The 20,011-nt window shown below is 51.0% G+C and overlaps 1 protein-coding gene across 1 annotated transcript in view; it reads right to left on the bottom strand.

The window, feature by feature from the left end:
- Nucleotides 1-20,011, bottom strand: part of SMYD2 (SET and MYND domain containing 2) — a 52,543-nt gene that overhangs the window by 3,489 nt on the left and 29,043 nt on the right. Inside the window, exons 3-10 of the mRNA XM_059674996.1 lie at nt 17,531-17,641; nt 14,884-14,944; nt 14,084-14,208; nt 9,262-9,329; nt 6,186-6,288; nt 3,658-3,768; nt 2,852-2,972; nt 1,757-1,931 (exon numbers count right to left, since the gene is read on the bottom strand). Of these exons, the coding sequence (XP_059530979.1) occupies nt 1,757-1,931; nt 2,852-2,972; nt 3,658-3,768; nt 6,186-6,288; nt 9,262-9,329; nt 14,084-14,208; nt 14,884-14,944; nt 17,531-17,641 (875 nt within the window). The remainder of the gene's footprint in view (nt 1-1,756; nt 1,932-2,851; nt 2,973-3,657; nt 3,769-6,185; nt 6,289-9,261; nt 9,330-14,083; nt 14,209-14,883; nt 14,945-17,530; nt 17,642-20,011) is intronic.

Genomic DNA, 20,011 nt, shown 5'->3' with positions numbered 1-20,011 from the left:
AAAATAATTTTATGGTTGGGTCACAACATGAGGAACTGTATTTAAAGGGCCAGAAGGTTGAGAACCACTGCTCTAAGCTCTGAAGTCAGGAGAACACCTCCCATTTCCTCTAGATACTCTTTCTCTGTCGTCCAGTAGAGCTTTATACATACATCGTGGGCACCTGCCGTCTGGTTTTAACCAGTGGACTGACAGATGGGGCTCGCCTAGAAGAGAGCCCTCTCCCTGGAACAGAGACCAGCAGGCGAGAGGATGTGTGTTGGGGTGTGTGTAGGAGGTGTTTCTTTACAGGCTGGTTGGTACTGCTCTACTCTCAAGATTCGCCCAAAAGACACTCATTCTGGCTGTATTCCTGGGCAGGGGCCAGGCTCTGGGGCAATGCTGTCCCCGCACCCCAACTGCCTCCAGAAGACCACGACTGGGGTTCACTAAGCTCAGGAAGGATCCAGCAAAGCCAGTTCCTGCTGGGAGAGAAACCGCAAGGCTGAGATGATCTCATTCCTTCTCCTTCTCCTTCCCCTTCTCCTCCCACCAGATCTCATGGAGGAAAGTGTGCATAAGACCACAGGACTTTCTCATCCGCAGGGAGAAGGACAGGCTTTGCGATTATCCCCAAAGTAGCAAATTCTGTTTCTCAGAGCAGATTTTCGGAGCTGCTTCCCCTTGGGCTCCCCCTGCTGGCGAATCAGGGCAGTGTGGGGGACGTAGAGGGCCAGCCGGGCAGTGAACATTCAGACCAGACACAAATTTAACAGTAACCTCAGCTCAGAACGTGAACTGAGGGCTTCTCACACTCGCGAGAAACACCTGGGGTGCTTCTGGAACACAGGGATTTCCGGTCCAGTGCCCAGATTCTGACCCACTTGGTCTTGAGGCGATCCTGGCAATGCAAACTGGAACCATGTTTAACAAGCACCCCAGGGATCGGATCCAGGCTGCCCCAGCCCCGAAGTGGCTAGTCCAGTGGTTCTCAACCTTCTGGCCCTTTAAATACAGTTCCTCATGTTGTGACCCAACCATAAAATTATTTTCGTTGCTACTTCATAACTGTACTGTTGCTACTGTTGTGAATCGTCATGTAAACATCTGATATGCAGGATGGTCTTAGGCAACCCCTGCGAAAGGGTCGTTCGACCGCCAAAGGGGTCGCGACCGACAGATTGAGAACCACTGGGCTAGTCAGAGCCAGAGGACAATGCCATGGCCTCCATCTGTGACCCACCCTAAGGGTTAATAACCCCTCAACAGGAAACTGCCCTGTCGCTGATAGTCATTATTACCATCAGGTAAAACCCAGCTTGATTTCTTCAAACCCAGGGGGGATATTAAATAACCACAGCCAATCCAATGGCCCCAAAGTTTCCTCAATAGCAACCTGGGCTGCAGTTTAGGAAAACATGAGGGGAGAGTGTGAATAATGATGGAAAGAAACAAACAGGTGGCATTTAAATACTGGCCTGAAATAGCTACAGTGAATAGCACCTGGGCAGGTCCTGGGACCAATCTAGCCCCAGCAACCCCTGCAAAACCTCTCCCTGCCATCCTACGTGTCTCTCCCAGATGGTGGAAGGGACAGGCAGGACCCACGGGAGAAGCACCTTGCCCCTGTACCTACGGATGTGGGTGCAGAGAAGAGAAAGCTGGTCTGGGCAAGCTCCAACAGGGGACAGGGAGAAGGCAAAACCGCCTAGGTACGCACTCCAAACCACCAGGCGCCATTCCGTGCGAAGGTGGTCGGCATGGCCACGGCAATCACCTGTAGGGCTTAATGATTTTCTGTCCGTATCGCAGCGCTCCTTCCCAGTCCTGGATGTACAAGCAGACGCCCATGGCCTGGTACATCATGTGCAGCATATACACGTTACTGTCCTCAAACACGGAGCTCATCTTCTCCTGGCTGAGCTCGCAGATCTCCAGCAGCTCGCTAGGGGGTGCTGTGGGGTCAAGGAGATGACTGGCGGGCCCACGCAGGCTGGGAGAGCTCCCAAGGCAGACTGGGGCCAAGGAGTCATGTAGTCCATCCCACCCGTCCCCTCTCCCTCTGAAAAGGTCAATTACAGAAAGCCAACCCAAAGGGAAAGGAATCACATTTTTTCTTAAAGAAACAAATGGGAAAATCTGAAGACCTCAGCTGCTAAAATACAACAGAAGAACTTCAGCCACAGGCAACAGACCCTCAGATCAGCTGTAAACAATGTTGATTAGAATCAGCAATCTGGAGTCTCCTCCTTAAATGTAAACCTGCAAGGCTGAGCTGAAGCATTTTTAAGGAAGAAGTCCGCACGCTGGGAAAGTTCTTTCCCACGCTGAGAAATAAACGTGCCTTTCTCCAACTTCCTTTCACTTGGTTTGAGTGCTTCCCGTAGTATAAAGTATCTCATGCCTTTTCAACTCCCAAGACAATGCTTTAGGAATACGGGTTGTGGTGGCCAGCAGACGTGGGGCAGAGTCCTGGGTCTGCCAGGGAGCTGTGTTCTTTGGGCAAATTATCTGTATCTAATACAGAGCGATGACCAGGTGAGGCAATATGAGCCAAGCCCTGGCACTGTGCCCAAAGAAGTGCCCCCAAAATGAGCACCTTCAAAGAACCGTTCTCCGTAGTTTTAGACAATAGCACATCCACCACATTGAGCTCCTGGCCAAACTAGCCAAGCAAAGAGAAGTAAGAAATAAGATCGACATTAGACACTGATGTGGTTGACACCAAGTCATGGATGGTCGGTGAGCCTTCACCCATTTACGGGGGGACAGTCTTCCTCCGACATCCAGCACCTGTGGCCCCTCCCCTGCTCCCTCCTCCCACCTCTCCAGCGCCTCATGCAGATGAACGCCCCACAGCTGTCAAGGATATACTTGTAGTGCTTGGCCCTCCGGAACTCCTCGATGACGTTGCGTGCGTATCGGACCATGTCCCGGATGGCCTCTGCCTTGGGGGGGTCGTTGAGCTTCCGGATTTTCACCTTGGCCTTATCCTGAGGGAAATGTCCGCAAATGCAAGGCGTCACCTCCCCCCGGAAACCACCCTGATGGGGAAACCTCTGGAATAGTGCATTCTCCCAGGCAGAGGTGCAGGCCTGCCCACTCGAAAGTTACAAAAGGATGAAGGGAATCAGGCAACGGATCTAAGAGAAATTCAACACACCTTTACCTTTTTACCAAAAAAAACCCCAAAAACCCACCCAAATTATTTTCTAGACAATCCTCATCTGGGCAGGACACCTAGAACATGTGTGTTCTGATATCTACGAATCAAGAGACTAGACTAGAATAAGGAGGGGCGGCCTGGACGAAATAATCGGGGCGATGCAGAGAAAATCCCACGTACTCTGAACAGGTTGGGAGCCCGGAAGCTGTGCTCACATGCTTTTCCCTCCCCTTCCCTCCCCTCCCTCTTTTGAGCAGTCGTTTCTTTTCAAGGAAAACACCTGGGCACGTGCTTCTCTCCTTGGTGCAGAGCAATGGAAACGTTGTCATCAGGCTTGGACAGAGACCTGGTCGAACTGGATCCCCTGGACTGTCTCAGGGAGGTGCATTTAAAGGGTCAGAAACCCCGTGGGCGGGGACCCCCGAGTCACATGGGGGGGCACTGGTTTGGCAGAGAGGCCTGCGACAGAGGCCAGTCCGCACCTTTGCCCCGCGCGTCAGCAGGGAGCTCACCTTGTCTTTGGTGGCGCACTCCTGGCACTCGCAGGTGAAGAAGTAAGAATCTCGTAACCGGTCATTCCTGTCTTCTGTGGGATACAGGAGGTCAATGTAGCTGGTGAAAACCTAAGGGTCCAAAGAGTGCCCGTTGCAGCCTGCCACCGGTCCCCTCGCTCCTCAGCCTTCCTGTGGCTCTGCCAGCGTCCGTGGCGGTGTCCTTGCGGGGGCAGACGCAGAGGACGGCCACCGTTCAGGATCGACACACTTACACGCCCAACCCTCCATGTCATCCACCTGCTTGCGGGGGAGAGAGAGGGCGTCCCTTCCCGCCTTCCCCAGAACCAAGGAGCCCCTAACACAGGGAACGGGAGCCCTGAAAGCAACTGCCCAGCCTCCCCCACCAGAGAGCAAGCTGGCCTTGGTCCAAGCGGGAAGGAGAGGCAGAGCCCCACTGGGCAAAGGCTCCCCTCACCCCTGGGGCTGGCCCCGGGCTCTCTCTGCCCGGCCTCTCTTATTTCACAAGCTGACGGCTTAGCTGCATTATTGATCTGTTTCCCTTTCTCCTTCCATCTGCTGGCGATGGAGCCAGAAGCTGGGCCCGGCAGGCTGGGACAGTGCGCAGCCTCTCGGAGCCTGGCGTGCTGCGGCCTCACCCAGCGGGGCCAGAGAACCTGGGAAAGTCTCACCCGGGGGCTCCTCGGGGTCTGCGGTCCTTGCTTTTCCTAACGGGTCTGCTACTGAGCCTGGGAGCATATGGAGGAGACGGCATTTAACTGTCCATAATCTACTCCCTGGGACGGGACTCGCTGCTCATCCCACACCATCAGGCAAATGTCTGACTGCACAGATGGATGGCACAAAGCCGTCCGCGTGCCAGGAGCCTCGGGCACTGGCGGGCAGGCAGGGGGCACTTGCAGGGGCTGCCAAGCTCTGTCCACCCAGAGGGCAGTCATGGGGACCTCGAGGCTCATCGATGCCCTGGGGAATGGGCTCCTTCCTCTGTGAAAGGCAGGTCACCCCCAAATCAGTGCCTCCCCCGAAATGAGGTTAGTGCATTGCAGATCAGTGAGAGTCCAGGAGGGCAAACCAACAGGAGCGCGTCCCGCTGGCCTCCGTGGCAGGAGCCTCCTGCCTCATTTCTTTAAAATGACCCAGGGCCACGTAGTGCAACAAGCAGGAGAGCCAGAAGATGGCGACAGAGGCCGCTCAGTGCCACCGCTCCTGTCTCCCCTCAGCCCACAGGAGCACCCGGCTGGGTGATGTCCATTCTCACCGACTGCAATGGCATGTTTTACCCAAAAAGGCACCCGGATGGTCTCCACAAGATATCCAGAAACCAAGATACTGCGACCCCACGCTCGATACCCTCGTCGTGATGAACTGAGCAAAGAACATCTCAGTTCAGCTCGGGGTTGGCTGACAACAGCCGAGAAACCAAGGCCTTCGATCAGCACACTGAATGTTATGTTTCACACCTAAAATCCACACAGGCTCCTCAAAATAGTATGAAAGATTATTAAACTGAGGTCTAACCCAACGTGTGTCATCATCATCCCTAAAAACTCATTCATTTCCTTTTGGTATCACTTACATCTGGACAGATAGCCCGCATCCAGCGACAGGCTAGGCCGGCGGGAAGGGACAGGGCGCCGCCAAGCCGTGGCCGAGCACCTGGTCCTCGCCTGGCCCCCACGTGAGGAGGGAGCTGCAGGTGCCTCCTGGCCACGGGCTGCCTCCACTTGCCCTATCAGTGTGCACAGCTGGCCGGCCGGCCGAACTACATCCCTACACAGCGAACTCTCCCAAGTTCAGGTGCGGACTTGAGAGGACTTGAAGGGCGGATATGTCATTTGGAGTTGTCACTTTTTAAAATTTATTTTATCCTCATCTGAGGATATATTTATTGACTTTAGAGAGAGGGAAAGGGAGAAAGAGAGAAAGAGGGAGAGAGAGATAGACATCGATGTGAGAGAGAAACATCAATCACTTGCCTCCTGTACGTGCCCCAACCAACCTGGGATTGAACCCGAAACCTTTTTTGGTTTACGGGACCATTTTCCACCCAACTGAGCCACGTGGCCGGGGCTGGAGTTGTAACTCTTTAGCTACTGGTGGCTGTTTTCCTTTAGATAACAATGCTTTTGGCCTTTTGTTGGGGGGAGAAAAATAGGTCAAAATTCACTAATTTTAAGAAAAGCTCCAACTCCACTGTTTGGTGGTGGGAATACGGACTCCACAGGCGATCCGGAACTTCATTCTGCTCCCTTTGCCGTCTCCTTTCTCTATAAATCTTCTACATGCCTCTGTGGGGAACGTCACTCACAGCTTTTCTTTCCTGTTTTCTCTTGGATGGAAATGGCAAGCACCAAGTGGGAGCCAAACACATGGGACTCTGAGCCACAGGTCATGGATCTGAACATTGACCCTGGGAGGCCTGAGGACGGACCCCTCCCAGCCCGTCTCACCCAGAGAGTTCTCTGCCCTGCCTCTGGAAACAGCTGTCTGCACGCCGCCCCAGCCACCCACCCACGCCACGCACTCACCTCGTCTCCCGGGCTGATTTCCTGCACGGCTCTGACTTCCGCCAGGGTCCCCTTGTAGGTCACAATGACATTGGGGCAACAACTGTGATTCATCAATGCAACGCTGTCAATCAGAAGAGAAAACCGATGTGCTCAATAAGGCTGACACTCTAGGTCAGTGGTCGGCAAACTCATTAGTCAACACAGCCAAATATCAACAGTACAACGATTGAAATTTCTTTTGAGAGCCAAATTTTTTAAACTTAAACTATATAGGTAGGTACAGTTATTAACTTAATTAGGGTACTCCTAAGGTTTAGGGAGAGCCACACTCAAGGGGCCAAAGAGCCGCATGTGGCTCCCGAGCCACAGTTTGTCAACCACGGGTCTAGGTAAACCTTAGCTACTTCCATGCTAAGCCGCAGTAACTTGGTCTTTGCAGGACATTAACAAACAAACCTAAGAGCTGGCCATCATATTCTAAGAGATTTTTCTGCATTCACTGATTATCTTAAACTTTCACAGTATTGAAAAGTAAAATGTGCCGTTCGAAATAGTGACATCTAAAACCAGCCGGTGTGGCCCAATGGTTGAGCGTTACCTATTGAATCAGGAGATCAGGGTTCAATTTCCGGTCAGAGCACATACATGCCTGGGTTGTGGGCATGGTCCCCAGTGAGGGGCATGCAGGAAGGCAGCCGATCAATGATTCTCTCTGAATATGGCTGTTTCTATCTCTCTCTCTCCCTCTCCCTTTCTCTATGAAATCAATAAAAATATATTTTTTAACACACACACACACACACACACACACACACACACACAAACAAAAACAAAATAGTGTCATCTAAGCCCAAAACAAAAACACACACAATGATAAAAAATGGCAACAAGAATTCCTGGCTCACGACCCAACACCTACAGTGAACTGCAACTCACTGTACACTGTTCGAGACAAGCGGGCGGTCATTTCCAAGCCGCATTTTATATTAGTGGATTCTCTCTAACGTGTTTTCTGCCAATGTTGAGAAATCGCATCGGGGAGGTGCCATCTTCCTAAGTGAGGGCTTGTGATCCTCCGAGAGACCCGGAGAAGCCCGTGTGAGTCCCTGCCCCTCCGTGTCCTCATTGGGGAAATTGGGACACGCGGCACCTGCTGCTCGCGGCCTGCTTTTCAGGGACGCGAGGACAGAGACGCGCCTATGCGAGGGGCTTTGAGCTTTCTGATTATATCAAGGTCAAAGTTCTGAGAACAGAAATTTCTAAACTACAGGGGAAAATGCTTGATCTCTGAAAATGCTGCCTTTGAAATCACAATGCCCAATTGATTTCCGTCCAAAGGGATTTTTCCCCCAATTAAAACTGTCTGCAAACCGGGGCTCATGTGGGCACTCGCATCCATATGTCCCATGGCTCTGGGGGCCACCTGCCTGAACCCTCAGCCACCAAAAGCCCTCTCCCGTTTGCCCCAAGAATACACACAAAAAAGCAAAGAGGATGGATGGGCCACCCCGGGGCTTGCTGTGCAGGAAGGAGGGGGTTAGGGCGGGGGGCGGGGGGGAAGGCAGCCTCCTCCAGCGCCAGGTGCTGAGAGGTCTGAGTGAAGTCGGTGGTGGCCCTGAGTCTGGGACGGCGGGCAGCACCTCTCCCCCTGCCCCGCAGCCCATAGGGCTTACTGGCAAGTGGTGCACAGGGATCGGGCCCTGGGAAATCCCATAAACACATGCACGGGAAGCCGTCAGCAACGGAAAAGCAGAGCTCTAGAACCATCCTGCAGAAGAAGTATTAAGTTCTCCATTTGAAAACACACACCTCGGTATCCTCTGAAGGAAGAAGGTGGGGGAATGCTAAGGCCAAGAACCTAGAACAACTCCTGCTCTGGGCATCGTTATTTTCTTGGCAATCGCTGAAGAGAGTGAAGCCTCAGACAATACCCTCCGCGCCTGCTTTCCGCCTGACCTTAGAGGCTGAGCGGAGACATGGAGTTCATTTCAGGTCGGAAGGGGTCAACACCAGCCCCCTGAGGAGGGTGGCCTTTCTCCTTTTCTCAAGGGCAAGTGTCCAAAAGAGCTTCTTCCCCAAACACTTCTTTCCTCACTATCAGAATTCAAACCACAGAGGACAGCATTGTGGCCCCAGGAACAGTATGATCAGGGGGCTACGCGCTTTGTTTCCGTGGTTCAGGAACGCCCATGATGGCTGCCAGGGAACCTGTATCCCTCAGACCCGCAGGATGCTCAGAGCTGGGTGACACCAGACAGACACCCCAGGAGCTCACACGTCATCCATGCAAAGGCGTGTGGGTCAAGGTTTCCTGCAATGGCTTTGACCTAAAGCCAGAAGCCCCTGTTGTGAGTACTAAGCAAGGTCATTTCAGACAGGATAACGTGTATTAATTCAGACAGGGATGCAGGGAGGCTCCTGGCGCCCTCTGGGAAGCCAGGGCTTGATTTCATGGGACTGAAGCATTTTGGTGAAAATACTCATTCCATCAAAGAGACCACGGCAAAGCCATCCTTGGCAATCCATGAACGCCAGGGCTGCCGGGAGCTCCATGTGTCAGCTGGCTAGCCTCTCCTGAATGAAGCATTCCTGAAGGAAGCGAAACTCGATAGTTCTCTGACATTCCCCCCTCGCTCACTGCTTTAGTTCACTCTCTCCCAGCTGCGCGGTTCCTGTACAGGTATTTTTCAAACAGGACAGATGGAGAAGCAGCTCATACAGTCTCCACGTCAGCCTGTGGCCAGTTGTTGGTTGGCAATTAATGTTTCACTTCGAGTGCAAGAAACCCAGAGATTTCCATAACCGCCGATATGCAAAGAAGCACATTTCTCAGCAGGGCACACTGTAAAACATTCTTTAATAACAGCTCTCTAATAACAGACCGGGCAGGACTTAACACATAGCAGTTCTCTTAACAACTACCTTTGGCTCCCTAAACGTAGGGGAAACATTCTGAAATCTGGCAGAATTAAAAGGGTGTCTTAATTCACTTGGAGTTCCATGTCTGTCACATGCAGTTAGGTAGGCTCTATTTTTTTTTTAAATCAAATTAGTGTTAAATAAGTAAAAAGAAAAGAAGTCAAACTCAGCCTACTCGGGAAATATTGCTGATCCCAAATGAGACAGTTCCTCATCCTCAATTGTGAAGCCGTTGCAGTTAACCTGCGGTGAGAAAGGGGGAGAAAGAAAACAAAATAATGCGCTAAACCTTCTGTCTGGATAGAAATCATCGCTTTCATGTCTGACCTTTTAATTTCTGACCTTCTGTCTGGATAGAAATCATCGCTTTAATTTCCGACCTTTAATTCACGACGAAGATGTTCTGGTTTAGTGATTTTAAAACCTTTCTTTTGGCCAAGGCATCCTTTGTTCCAACAAAATTTGCAAAAGCAGAGCTGTCAGGGGACGTACCCTTGGTCTGGCCTGCCCACCCACCTACACGCAGTAGCCCAATGGCACAGACCACGGAGGTCCAAGGACTAACGTTTGCATATTTGCCTGGGCGTTCGTACTCTGAGAGCCTGAACCCAGTGGGCCTCAGATCTGTCGTGTGATCCTGCGCCCATCTCTGAGTCCTGTGTCCTTGACTTCCTCCCATGAAAAAAGTCACTTACTTTGGTGCCCACTGCCTATGGTGAGGCGGTAAATAGGAAAGCCCTTATACAGCTGGTCTACTGCTGCCTGCCCCTTGAGAGGCAGAGCGGCCTGGCGTTAAGGGGCTGAGACCTTCCTTGCATGGCCAGCCCGAGTCAACCAGTGGCCACTCTCTCATTCTTGAAATGTGATGTTACATTGAAAAATACCAAGGGCAGCTCACCACTCTGGAAGTCGAACTTAGAGCTAGGATAAAAAAGAGGAATACACAACCCCAGTGTCATGTTGCTCCATAAATTCATTCTTCTCACGAACATTCATTGAGAACTCATGTGCCAGGCACTGCACACGGGATGAAGACGGCAACAATCTGTGCCCTCAAGAGACACCCAGTCTATTGGGAGACAGTTCGGTGGGTGCCTTCATTTGTATCTAGTTTCAGAGCTGGAAGGGGACTCGGTCGCTCTACTTCTCAGATGGTGAAACTGAGGTCAGAGAGGAGTGGTGACTTGTCCAATGCCAGCAGCGAAGGTGGAGTCTTGTCCTCCCGAGCTGATAGGAAGGTGTCAGGGGACCACCCTCTTCAGCAGAGACACAGCACTGCTGCATTTCAGGACGATGAACGGGCTTTTGAAAACGAGCATTCGAGGAGCACTTCCTCTGGGCCAGGCACTGTGCTAGGTGCTGCATATTTACCTCTTGCAGTCTGTACTGCTACTCTGGCACAACCCATTTTACAGATGTGGAAACTGAGGCTCAGAGAGGTCAAGGATTTAAGTCACTTGATCAAGGCCACATAAGGAGCAAGTGGGAAAGTAAGGAGTCAGAATTCAAACTAGACATTCTGACAGCAAACCTGTTAGAAACACGGGTGTTTCTTTATACTGCACCAAGTTTCTCTGACAATCATTCTGTCCTATGCATGTTAATGTGGCAGTTTTACTTACAATTAAAGGGCCAATGTCAAAGGCCTGGGAATCTTGCTACACAGAGAAGTTAAGGCTGTGATGGGTTTGACTTACCGTTTTGACAATTCAACCTATTTACAATGTTCAACATAAAAAGAGAGGACTGAGGATTAGTAGACTAATACACAGCCTTTGGAATCCTGAGATGTTGGGCATTTCTATGTAGAAGACTCAGCATTCCACTTTTCTGGGCCAACTTCAAGTATCCAGGCCTATTCTGTCATCAGGACATTAACCAACTACCATTAAGCAATGACTATCAATCAACAATAGGTAAGAATTTAATTAGGACTTCCATTCATTCAACAAAGTTTACTGGAGCATGAACGGTGTGTCCTGCACCTTAGTGAGTACTGAGTGATGTATATAGAGTCTCAGGCTGGATACCACCACGCCTCCGCCTTGTCTGGGACCCACAAGACGACAGAAGATGTTTGCAGAATGAATGAGAGAATTTAGCAGCAATTTCCAAACTGATCTAGGGACAGGCTGGCTTGAGATATGGGACACTTGCTCCTTCGCTTCCTCGTCTCCTCCTCTGCATGGAGCTCAGGCAGACCAGTCTCTGACTCCAAATGCCTCAGGCTCGAATGTTCTGTGACGGCCGGAGGCTTTTCCCCTCTGCCCGCCTCCTCTTACTGTGCAAGCGTGAGTGTGTTTCTTCATAAGCAAAGGCTCCTACAAGCACAGTGTCATCACTGTTCCTTTCTCGGAGGCGGTGATGGTGTTTAAGCCAAACTACACAGCAATTTGCCTGTCAGCTTTCCCTGCCTCTGAAATATTCCCAGAGGAGAAAAGTGAACTTGGGTGGTAAGAAAGATGCATGGGCCATAGTCCTTCCCCCCCGCCCCCCCACAACAAGTCAAATCAGGCTTAAGTGCCTCGCTAAAGCTAGTCTCATAATTAGCATTTAGACTAGATGTAGGCTGCACACCAACCATGCATTTCCCAACCATGCATATGCTCCGAGCAATTAAAATGCACCTCCGTGCTGTGGTGGGAATGCAGGCACCTTTGGCCGCCAGCTGCAGCTGGGCCACATGTTAACCCACCACCCTCCTGTGAGCCAGAGAGGAACGGGCTCGCAGGATGGAGCAGCAGACAGGGGGCCGAGAGGCAGGACCAGAGCGTGGTGTGAGGCTGGGACAGCACTTGTTATTTTTGTTTTAGAGTTTTCTTTGGGGACATTGAGTGTCCATTTTCAAATGTACATATGAAAAAAAAATATATATATATATATATGTGTGGGTGAGTTTGTGTATCTCAGAATGGATATTATGATTTGATGAACATAAATCTACAAAGGAATTCATTATCTATGGTTATACATGTGTGAGTGAATATATGTGTGTGTGTATATATGTGTTTGTGTGTGTACGTATGTGTGTGTGTACATGTATTTGTATCTATCTCCTGGATTTCCTGAGTCAGTTCACAATTCAGACTCTCAGTCATTTTCACCACAAATATACTGCTTAGGAGATCTTGATTTTTGGTAATAAAAACATGGTCCCATATCCACTATGCCACCACTGAGAAGTCCTGCCAGCATGCATTTCTGTCTTGGAGGAAAAGCTCTCTTTTTTTCACAGCTAGAAGTGAAGAGAAGATACCGCATATTTTTATTTCACCTCCTCTGCTTTCTCACATAACCATGCCTCAACTAACGCAGAAAAAAAAGTCACTTATCTAGTTCTTTAAAAAATGTAAGAGAAGTCACTACCTCACCTGTCCTTGGTTACCCAAATCCACTGTTTTGGGACCCTTAACAAAGTCCGCTGTAAATCAGAATAATATGAAAAACAGGGAGGTTTGCACTGTCAGTACTTTAATATCATAACCTGAACCCCCGTTTTCTTCACAAAGCATCGCTCTGTCTGTTTTGTAACGGACAGTCCCACAACAGAAATGCATCTGTTTCTGAAGGAGGGCATCCAACTGCCAGCAGTCCTGCTCCTGAAGGGAAGGTGGGCAGTGGTGAAGGTCGCTTCTTTCTTCATACGTGTAATTTTTAAAGTGGGAGAATTGTGGGTCCTTTTTCCATCTTTTTCTTCTTCTTAGTCTTTTCTTAAGTTACACATGCTCGTGTGTAGAAAATCCAAGAAATCATCCAGCGACAAAAAAAGCAAAAATTTTCCACAACTCAGCAGATGACTGACTGTGAGCTTCCATTTCATCATTTTTCACACATGTGTGTATTTCATATTACACACATTCATCCTGCTTTTACGCTTAATGTACCATCGATGCTTTTCCATGTCTTTAGACACTCTTTGAAATATAACTTACAGCCGATGCCATAATTTATTTACCAAACTCTGACTGGTGACCATTTAGAATATTTTCTTTTTTTCTTGGTTTTAAAGAGAACCCCACACTAAAAAATTGCATGCCCATCTCTGCCCACAGTCTCCGACTGCTTCCTTAGGACGCATTCCTGGAAATGCCATGACTGGGCCAACGGGGACACAGGGGGTGCTGAACCTGCGCTGAGAACAACGTATGAGTTTGTACCCAAGCTCCTTTCTATATCCAGAGCCTGAAGTTCCGGCAGGGAATGCAGCTCCTGGCGCCACGGGGCGTATTCCACACGTTCAGCGTCAGGGGGAACGCAGGCCTGTTAGGGAGGGAGGCCCGATCCAGCAGGTGTGGCAGGAAGGGCCCCCCTCGCAGTAACAGGAAGCCGAGGGCGCCGGCGGCACTTTCTTCTCTGTTCTACCCGAGCCCGAGCCTTAGCCTTCCCAGTCCTGTAAAGTTGCTCTTGTCTAGAACCTTCTCTAATTTTGTATGATATCTTTTGGGTAAATATGGGCTTCTCTAAAGATTTCAGGCCAGGCTCCCTGCACCTAGACCCCCGGGACTCCCCTCTGGGGGGACTCTTCTTCCAGGCCGTGGAGAGGGCCTCTCTGGGGACATCTGTACGTGCCTCGGTTTATCAGCACCGTGTTGGTGGGAATAAAACAATGCTGCTGTCAGGATGGAAGGTGTAAGGGAAGAAAGGTAAAATTTAATGTGGGATCCTCAAGCGGGCTTTTCTTTTCAAAGAGCTCTCTGTGTGCCATGGCCCCAGGCACTGGCAAGGCCTCTGTTTTCATAAACTCTTCCTGGGACACGAAGCAGAGGGAGGGTGAATTTCCTGTGCTCCACCCGCCAACTCGAGGCCAGCACCGGGAGGACCCTGATCTGCTCAAGGTCACCTAGCAAGGCCATGCCAAACAGGGTCCGACAGGTCAGGAGCCTTGTGCTCACAGAGGCCATCACTCTATTTCTGCTCACGCTCCCTGGGCCTGTGCTGGGGCCAGGGCTCGGGCCGGGGAAGCTACTCGCAGTGTCCCCTGATGCTGTGCCCCTTACCTGTGCAAAGAGCGCTACCAGGCTCTCCTGGTCAGGGAACTCGAGGTGCTTGGAGTAAAAGTGACGGAGAGCAGAAATGTCACTCTGAATCAGATCCTTCTTCTCGTTGTCTAATTTATCCAGATCTGTGGGCAAACACACCGTGACTCAGCAGGCAGAAAACTGGGTTTCTAGCTACACCCTTCTCTTACTGTAAATGGCATGAAGGAGACAGGAAACGTATGGGGAACCCCAGAAAATATCCTCCCTCATCACTCAGTCTAACAGATGAACCCGAGGGGAAGAAAAGCTGCTATTTCTTCTCTTCCTCTGACACCTGATGTCACTCAGGATGTGACATTTCAACTGGCCATGAGGTCAGGGATGCGTGGCCGTGACCGATAACCAGCCTCAACCCATTTGCGGGCCCCCAGTCAGCCCTGGCATCGGTGTCATTATCGAGAAGCCAGAGAACCCCCCATTTAAAGAGTTTCAGTAAAGACATAGGCTGTTTACAGGACTGCAACTCAGCAAGGACCCAAAAATATTCAGCAGGCCGGGAGAGCCCGGAGAGATGGCTGGGAATGCAATAACTCATAGTGCAAGTTCCTACTTCCCATTAATTACTTCCCAGTAATCCTGTCGACTCAGAAAAACAAGTTTTAGTCATTTTTTTCAAAACAGCACAAAAAGTAAAAACTATTCATGATAAGATCACCACCCGCACCGAGACAAGCTGTCACCTCCTGTCTTCGGTCCTGCCCCATCCACGTCAAATGTGGAGAAAAAGTAACCACGCCGCCCGTCACAGAGACACTTACGCGATTCAAACTCCTTCACCATTAACAATTTCTCTGACGGCGTTCTCTCCGGGTGGCTTTTCTAGTAATCGGGGAAGAAATCACACAGAAACGGATTTTAACAACCAGGGCAAAATGTGCTTTCACTTTTACACCCCCATCAAGGAAAAGCAACAATTCTCAATGAAGGCGAGAAAGCGACCCAGAATCCACCATTGGGGCTCTGAGAGTGCTTGCCCAATGTTCAAATCCAAGACTCCTTTGAAACTTTTCGGTGTTTTTTTTTTTTTTTAAGCATCTGCCGTGTGCCTAACATCCCGCTAATGCTATGCACACAGTAGGCTCAAAAAAATGCTTGTTACGGGAAAGAACAGTGGCTGGAAAACAACTTTTTAGGGCCCTGGCTTTAAAAGGCCCTGAGCCTACAGATGAGCCGTCCTATTGATTATTTCTCCTTCTGAAAAGGAACAAAATCAAACCCCCCATCCATTTTACACTTTCTTTAAGCATAAGCTAAAATGATCTCAAATTCCGTGTTTCAAAAAGAACACTTTGGGTCGCGTCTGTGAGCCCGGATTCGCTTTAAACGCGTGGCGGCCTTTGTTCTAGGCGTCCCCAGAGGAGCTGACAATAGTAAACCCGCTAAGGCTTTGAGAACATGAATAAACTCGGTGTTGACAAGAGTTCAAAGGCAGGGCTCCGGAGCTGGCCCGAGGCGTGTCTTTGTCATCGGCTATTCAATGTGGGGATACAGGTGGTCTCGCAGGGCGCGCTCACCTCCCTAGTTAACATGTTGAGCTTCCCCCTGGTAGCTGGGTAGCCCGGCTCCCCTAATCCTTGGCAAGCCACTCGAATACAAATGGTCTGTTTTTTTAATCATCCAATCCTGCAGAGATGAAAAGGTGGCCAGGTAACTTTTCCTTGAAGAGACTATTAGTGGCCGTAGTAATTACAATAAGAGTTGAATGAAACGGGACTAAATGCATCGCAGCATTCGGGCGACCCTCCTAGCACCACCACATTTCAGTAGTTCTTGTTGGGAGCAGGAATCTTCCATTCACAGGACGCATTTCTCTAAGATGGGTAGTACATTTTGCCTGGGAAAGCTTTTCATTCAGGAAAGTACACCAGCTCCTTCTGGGTTCTTAACCACAACTCTATAAATAACATCAATGGTGGCGGGGGCCGGGGGGCAGCTTGGTCACCCAACCCTCCCAGGATGCCTGCAGAGCTAATGGGACGGCTTATTTACCCTGACACCTCACCCAGGCACATGGCTGCCCCCTACCCTTTCCTTCTGACCAAGTACCCTGCATATAGTTAAGGATAATGGTATAGTAAGGATCCAAAAGTCAACCTCCTCCAGGAAAAGCAATCCTGATTTCTCTGGCTCCCTCGGCAGACACCCTGCCTGCCTCTGGTTACCCTGAGCTGGTGCCCTGGCATTTCAGCGAGCACCTGACCCCAGCTGAACATAACGGAGCGGTGAGCTCAGAGTTCGGAAATGATCCACTTCTGTTTACGCGGCCCAGGATCCCAACTTAGTCTGGGGACAGCGTGGTGCTAATCATTATGATCCCATTTGGCTCAGATAAAAAATACAAAGTTTTAAAAGGGGGGGAGGTGGTGGCCATAAAGAAGAGGGGGGTGAAGTTTCAGCTTAAAAGAAAGACAGTAGAGGCTCTGCCACCACCCGGTTATTAGCAAGTATCTCCATGGACATAAATGCCTTGCGAGCCCTGTGTGGCCTATTTCACTGTGTCCTCCCCTTTTTACCTTGGCCCCTTGGAGACCAGGCAGCTCACTGACAGGTGATCAGTGAGGACTGAGCAGACAAGGGGAGAGCCGTGCGTCCTGGCGTCATCGTGGGAGGAAACTGCTGCCCTGTTCACACTTGAGCGTGTCTTTCCTCCCTTCTTCTTCCTTTCACCGTCTGCCCCCTGCCTTGATTTCTCCTTTTCCACTCCGCTTCCTCTTCTCGTCTGCATGTGCCTTCCAGGCTGTCCCATCCCACCCCTCACCTGCCTAGACGTGGGCAGGGAAGGAGACCAGAAGAACAGAACACGGTACAGGAAGGGGGCGTGGGGTGCCCTCTGAGTCAGAAAGGGCTGGTTCCCTTGGCTGTGCTCATTCTGTTCAATCGGGTGTTCATGCCTTGAAAAGCCGTATTTTTCCACGTAATCCTCTCTCATAAAAAAGCTTAGACTTCCACAGCGGTGGCCACGTTCCTGGCCCCGGGTAAGCAACATCCTAGTTGCCTAGGCCCTAGGGTCGTGGTCGGCAAACTGCGGCTCGCGAGCCACATGCGGCTCTTTGGCCTCTTGAGTGTGGCTCTTCCTAAGCCTTAGGAGTACCCTAATTAAGTTCATAACAATGTACTTACCCATATAGTTTAAGTTTAAAAAATTTGGCTCTCAAAAGAAATTTCAATCGTACTGTTGATATTTGGCTGTGTTGATTAATGAGTTTGCCGACCACTGTCCTAGGGCAAGTGACAAGCCGGCCTCCACCTGGAGTTGTGTTCCCAGCCCTGCCCTTGTGGAGGCGACAGGAAACGGGTCCAAGGATGAGTAACAAGAGATGATCACACAGGTCAGTTCCTCATCTCTCTGACCTTAAAAGAAAACAATTAAATGAAACGCACTTAAGCATTATCCCGTGTCCTCACCTGTTTGGCCAGAATCCTCGCAGTGAGCCTTACGGTCTCGGAGGGGTTCCAGTTTTCCCCAAAAACAACCATGGGAGAACATTCCAGCTTGTGCATGGGCCAATCTTCTTTCTGGGAAGGTGAAAAAATAGGATTAAACGCACACGTACTGGAATGAAGTTCGAGAGGGGAGGATGCAACAAGTCCTCCTGGCTGAGGTCAAGGGAAACATGCTTCCTTTCGGAAAACACCACGATGCTCACAACAGCCAGAGATGAAAACATCCTTTAAGGTGCATACGGTCCCATAACCCGGACTCGGGCCTGGCCAGGGCTGTCAGGATGAGAACATGGCTTTGTGCCTCTTCACGAGCGTCTCGCGTCTTTCTGCAGCCTCTCAATGCTCCAGGCCCCACAGGCGCCTTTCCCTCTCTGATCACAGACTGTGATCTTCGGTGGCCGTGGTCACGGCGCAGGGGTGAGCGCTCTGGGTCTGAGCCCCTGACCTGGCCCTGCCGCCTTGCAGCCCTGGTCTCACGCCGGGGCACATAACCGGCTGGCACACACAACAACCTGTCCTGACCCCTCTGACAGGTGACAACAAAATGCACGTGAGGGCTTCACTGGGGGCCCTCAGGGAGGTGGCAAGGCACCTGCTGGGAATATTTAGACATAAGGCTTCCTGCAGATTCAGCGAAGGAAATGGGAAGACTGTACTCCTGTCTCTCCCACGTCTTAAAGTTCTATGCCCCAGGTTGAGGGTGAAGGATACACGCTCAGTACGGGGAGGGGGGGTGATGCCATGGAGTCCAGGAAGAGGAAGGAGGACAGGACACGAGGTGCTGTGGGACCACAGAAGAGGGTAAGGAGTGGGGAGGAAGCGGATGTGACAGCTGGTGACACGGCTAGTGAGGGATGGCCGAGAACTGACCAGATACCATGGAGGTCATAGCCGACTTTGAAGAAAAAACAGGTGTGACAGCGTGGAGCACCTACTGGCTGCTGGCAGTGGGGGGAGAGAGAGAGAGAGAGAGAGAGAGAGAGAGAGAGAGAGAGAGAGAGAGAGAGAGAGAAATGGGGTGAAGGCTTGGCTTGGTGGGGTGAAGGGGATCATTTTATATTTGGGAAATGTCAGAGCACCTGGATGCTGATGGAGTCGCCAGACACTCTCCTCAGTGGCACCGGGTGCTGTCTGTTCTTCCCTCAGCCTTTCCTCCTCAGGACAGGGCAGTCCGTTCTTTCAGATGCTCAGGCCAGAAGCCTGGAGCCCCCCTTGTCTCTCACATGCACACTACCCTCGGGCAAGTCTGTCCGAGTACGTATGTTCTCACCTGTGCCTTCAGAGTACGCCTGGAACCCTTACTACCCCCTTCCAGCCCGCTGTAGCACTGACGCTTCACAGTGATGACTGCCCTTGCCTTCGACGCCTCTGACCCCTTCAACCGGGATGCCTGGCTCTGCCCACCCCCACCGCCTGAGACCCACAGGGCAGCCAGAGTCATCAGCCCGTTAAACAAAATCCAATCATGCCACCTCTCAGCTCAGAGCCTCCTGCTGGCTTCTCCTCCCAGAGCAAAAGGCAAAGCCTCGGGTGACCTGTGAGGACACACGGGAAGGGAGGAGTCACTCCCCCTGCCTCCTCACCACGAGGGCCGCGAACTCTCCTGGTCCCTGAACAAACCAGGCACGCTCCTGCCTCAGGACCCTTGGCACCTGCTGTATTTCCTGGCTGGAACTTTCTCCTAAACACCCATAACACCACTCCCTCGTTCCTCCATGTCTCTGCTCCAATCGCCTTTTCTGGGCACCTGCCATGGATAGATACCCTGCCCAAAACAGCACTTTCTGCATCTTTATGTTTCTCCTTAGTACCTCTCACCACCTGATATATTACACATTCATTAGGTTCCTGGCTTAGTGTTGTGTCCCCCACCCATTACAACAAAGGAACTTTGTTTTGTTCCCACCTATAACCCCAGAACTTAGAACAGTGCCTGACTTTTACGAGGTTCTCAATAAAGTTGCCGAATGAATGAAGATGACTCCCTCCCCCGTCTCCTCCTCCCCTCCACCCCGTTCCAAGGAGGAAGGACACGGTGTCACCTAGTGATTGAACGCTGTGTGTGGCACAGGCCCTGGCTCCAGTGCTGTGCCAGGATGTTCCGCAGAGTTAAGTGACGCCGTGCCTAATATAACTGAGAGCGGGGAGAGGAAGAAATGGCAAGGTCTACACGGGGGAGAGGAGGATCTGCTTTTAGCCAAAGCCTAAAATAAGAGCGTGGTGCATGAGGTAGGGGCAGGTGGGTCCAGCTCCCTGCGGGCAAGCCAGCGCCCTTCCCAGATGCAAAGCAAAACAGAGAGAGGCCAAGAGGGCTCCAGGCCTGGGGATGCTGATGGGAACATCTGCCAGGGACAGTGATTGACAACTGGGAACGAGGTCCACTATGACCCCAGGAACTCTAACAAGAGGCCTCTGCAGGACCTGTGAGAGACTGGTTTTCTG

The sequence above is a fragment of the Myotis daubentonii genome, chromosome 18, assembly GCF_963259705.1.
Source record: "Myotis daubentonii chromosome 18, mMyoDau2.1, whole genome shotgun sequence".
In the NCBI taxonomy this organism is placed as follows: domain Eukaryota; kingdom Metazoa; phylum Chordata; class Mammalia; order Chiroptera; family Vespertilionidae; genus Myotis; species Myotis daubentonii.
Note: the sequence above shows the minus strand (reverse complement) of the source record. Positions and strands in the feature narration are given on the sequence as shown.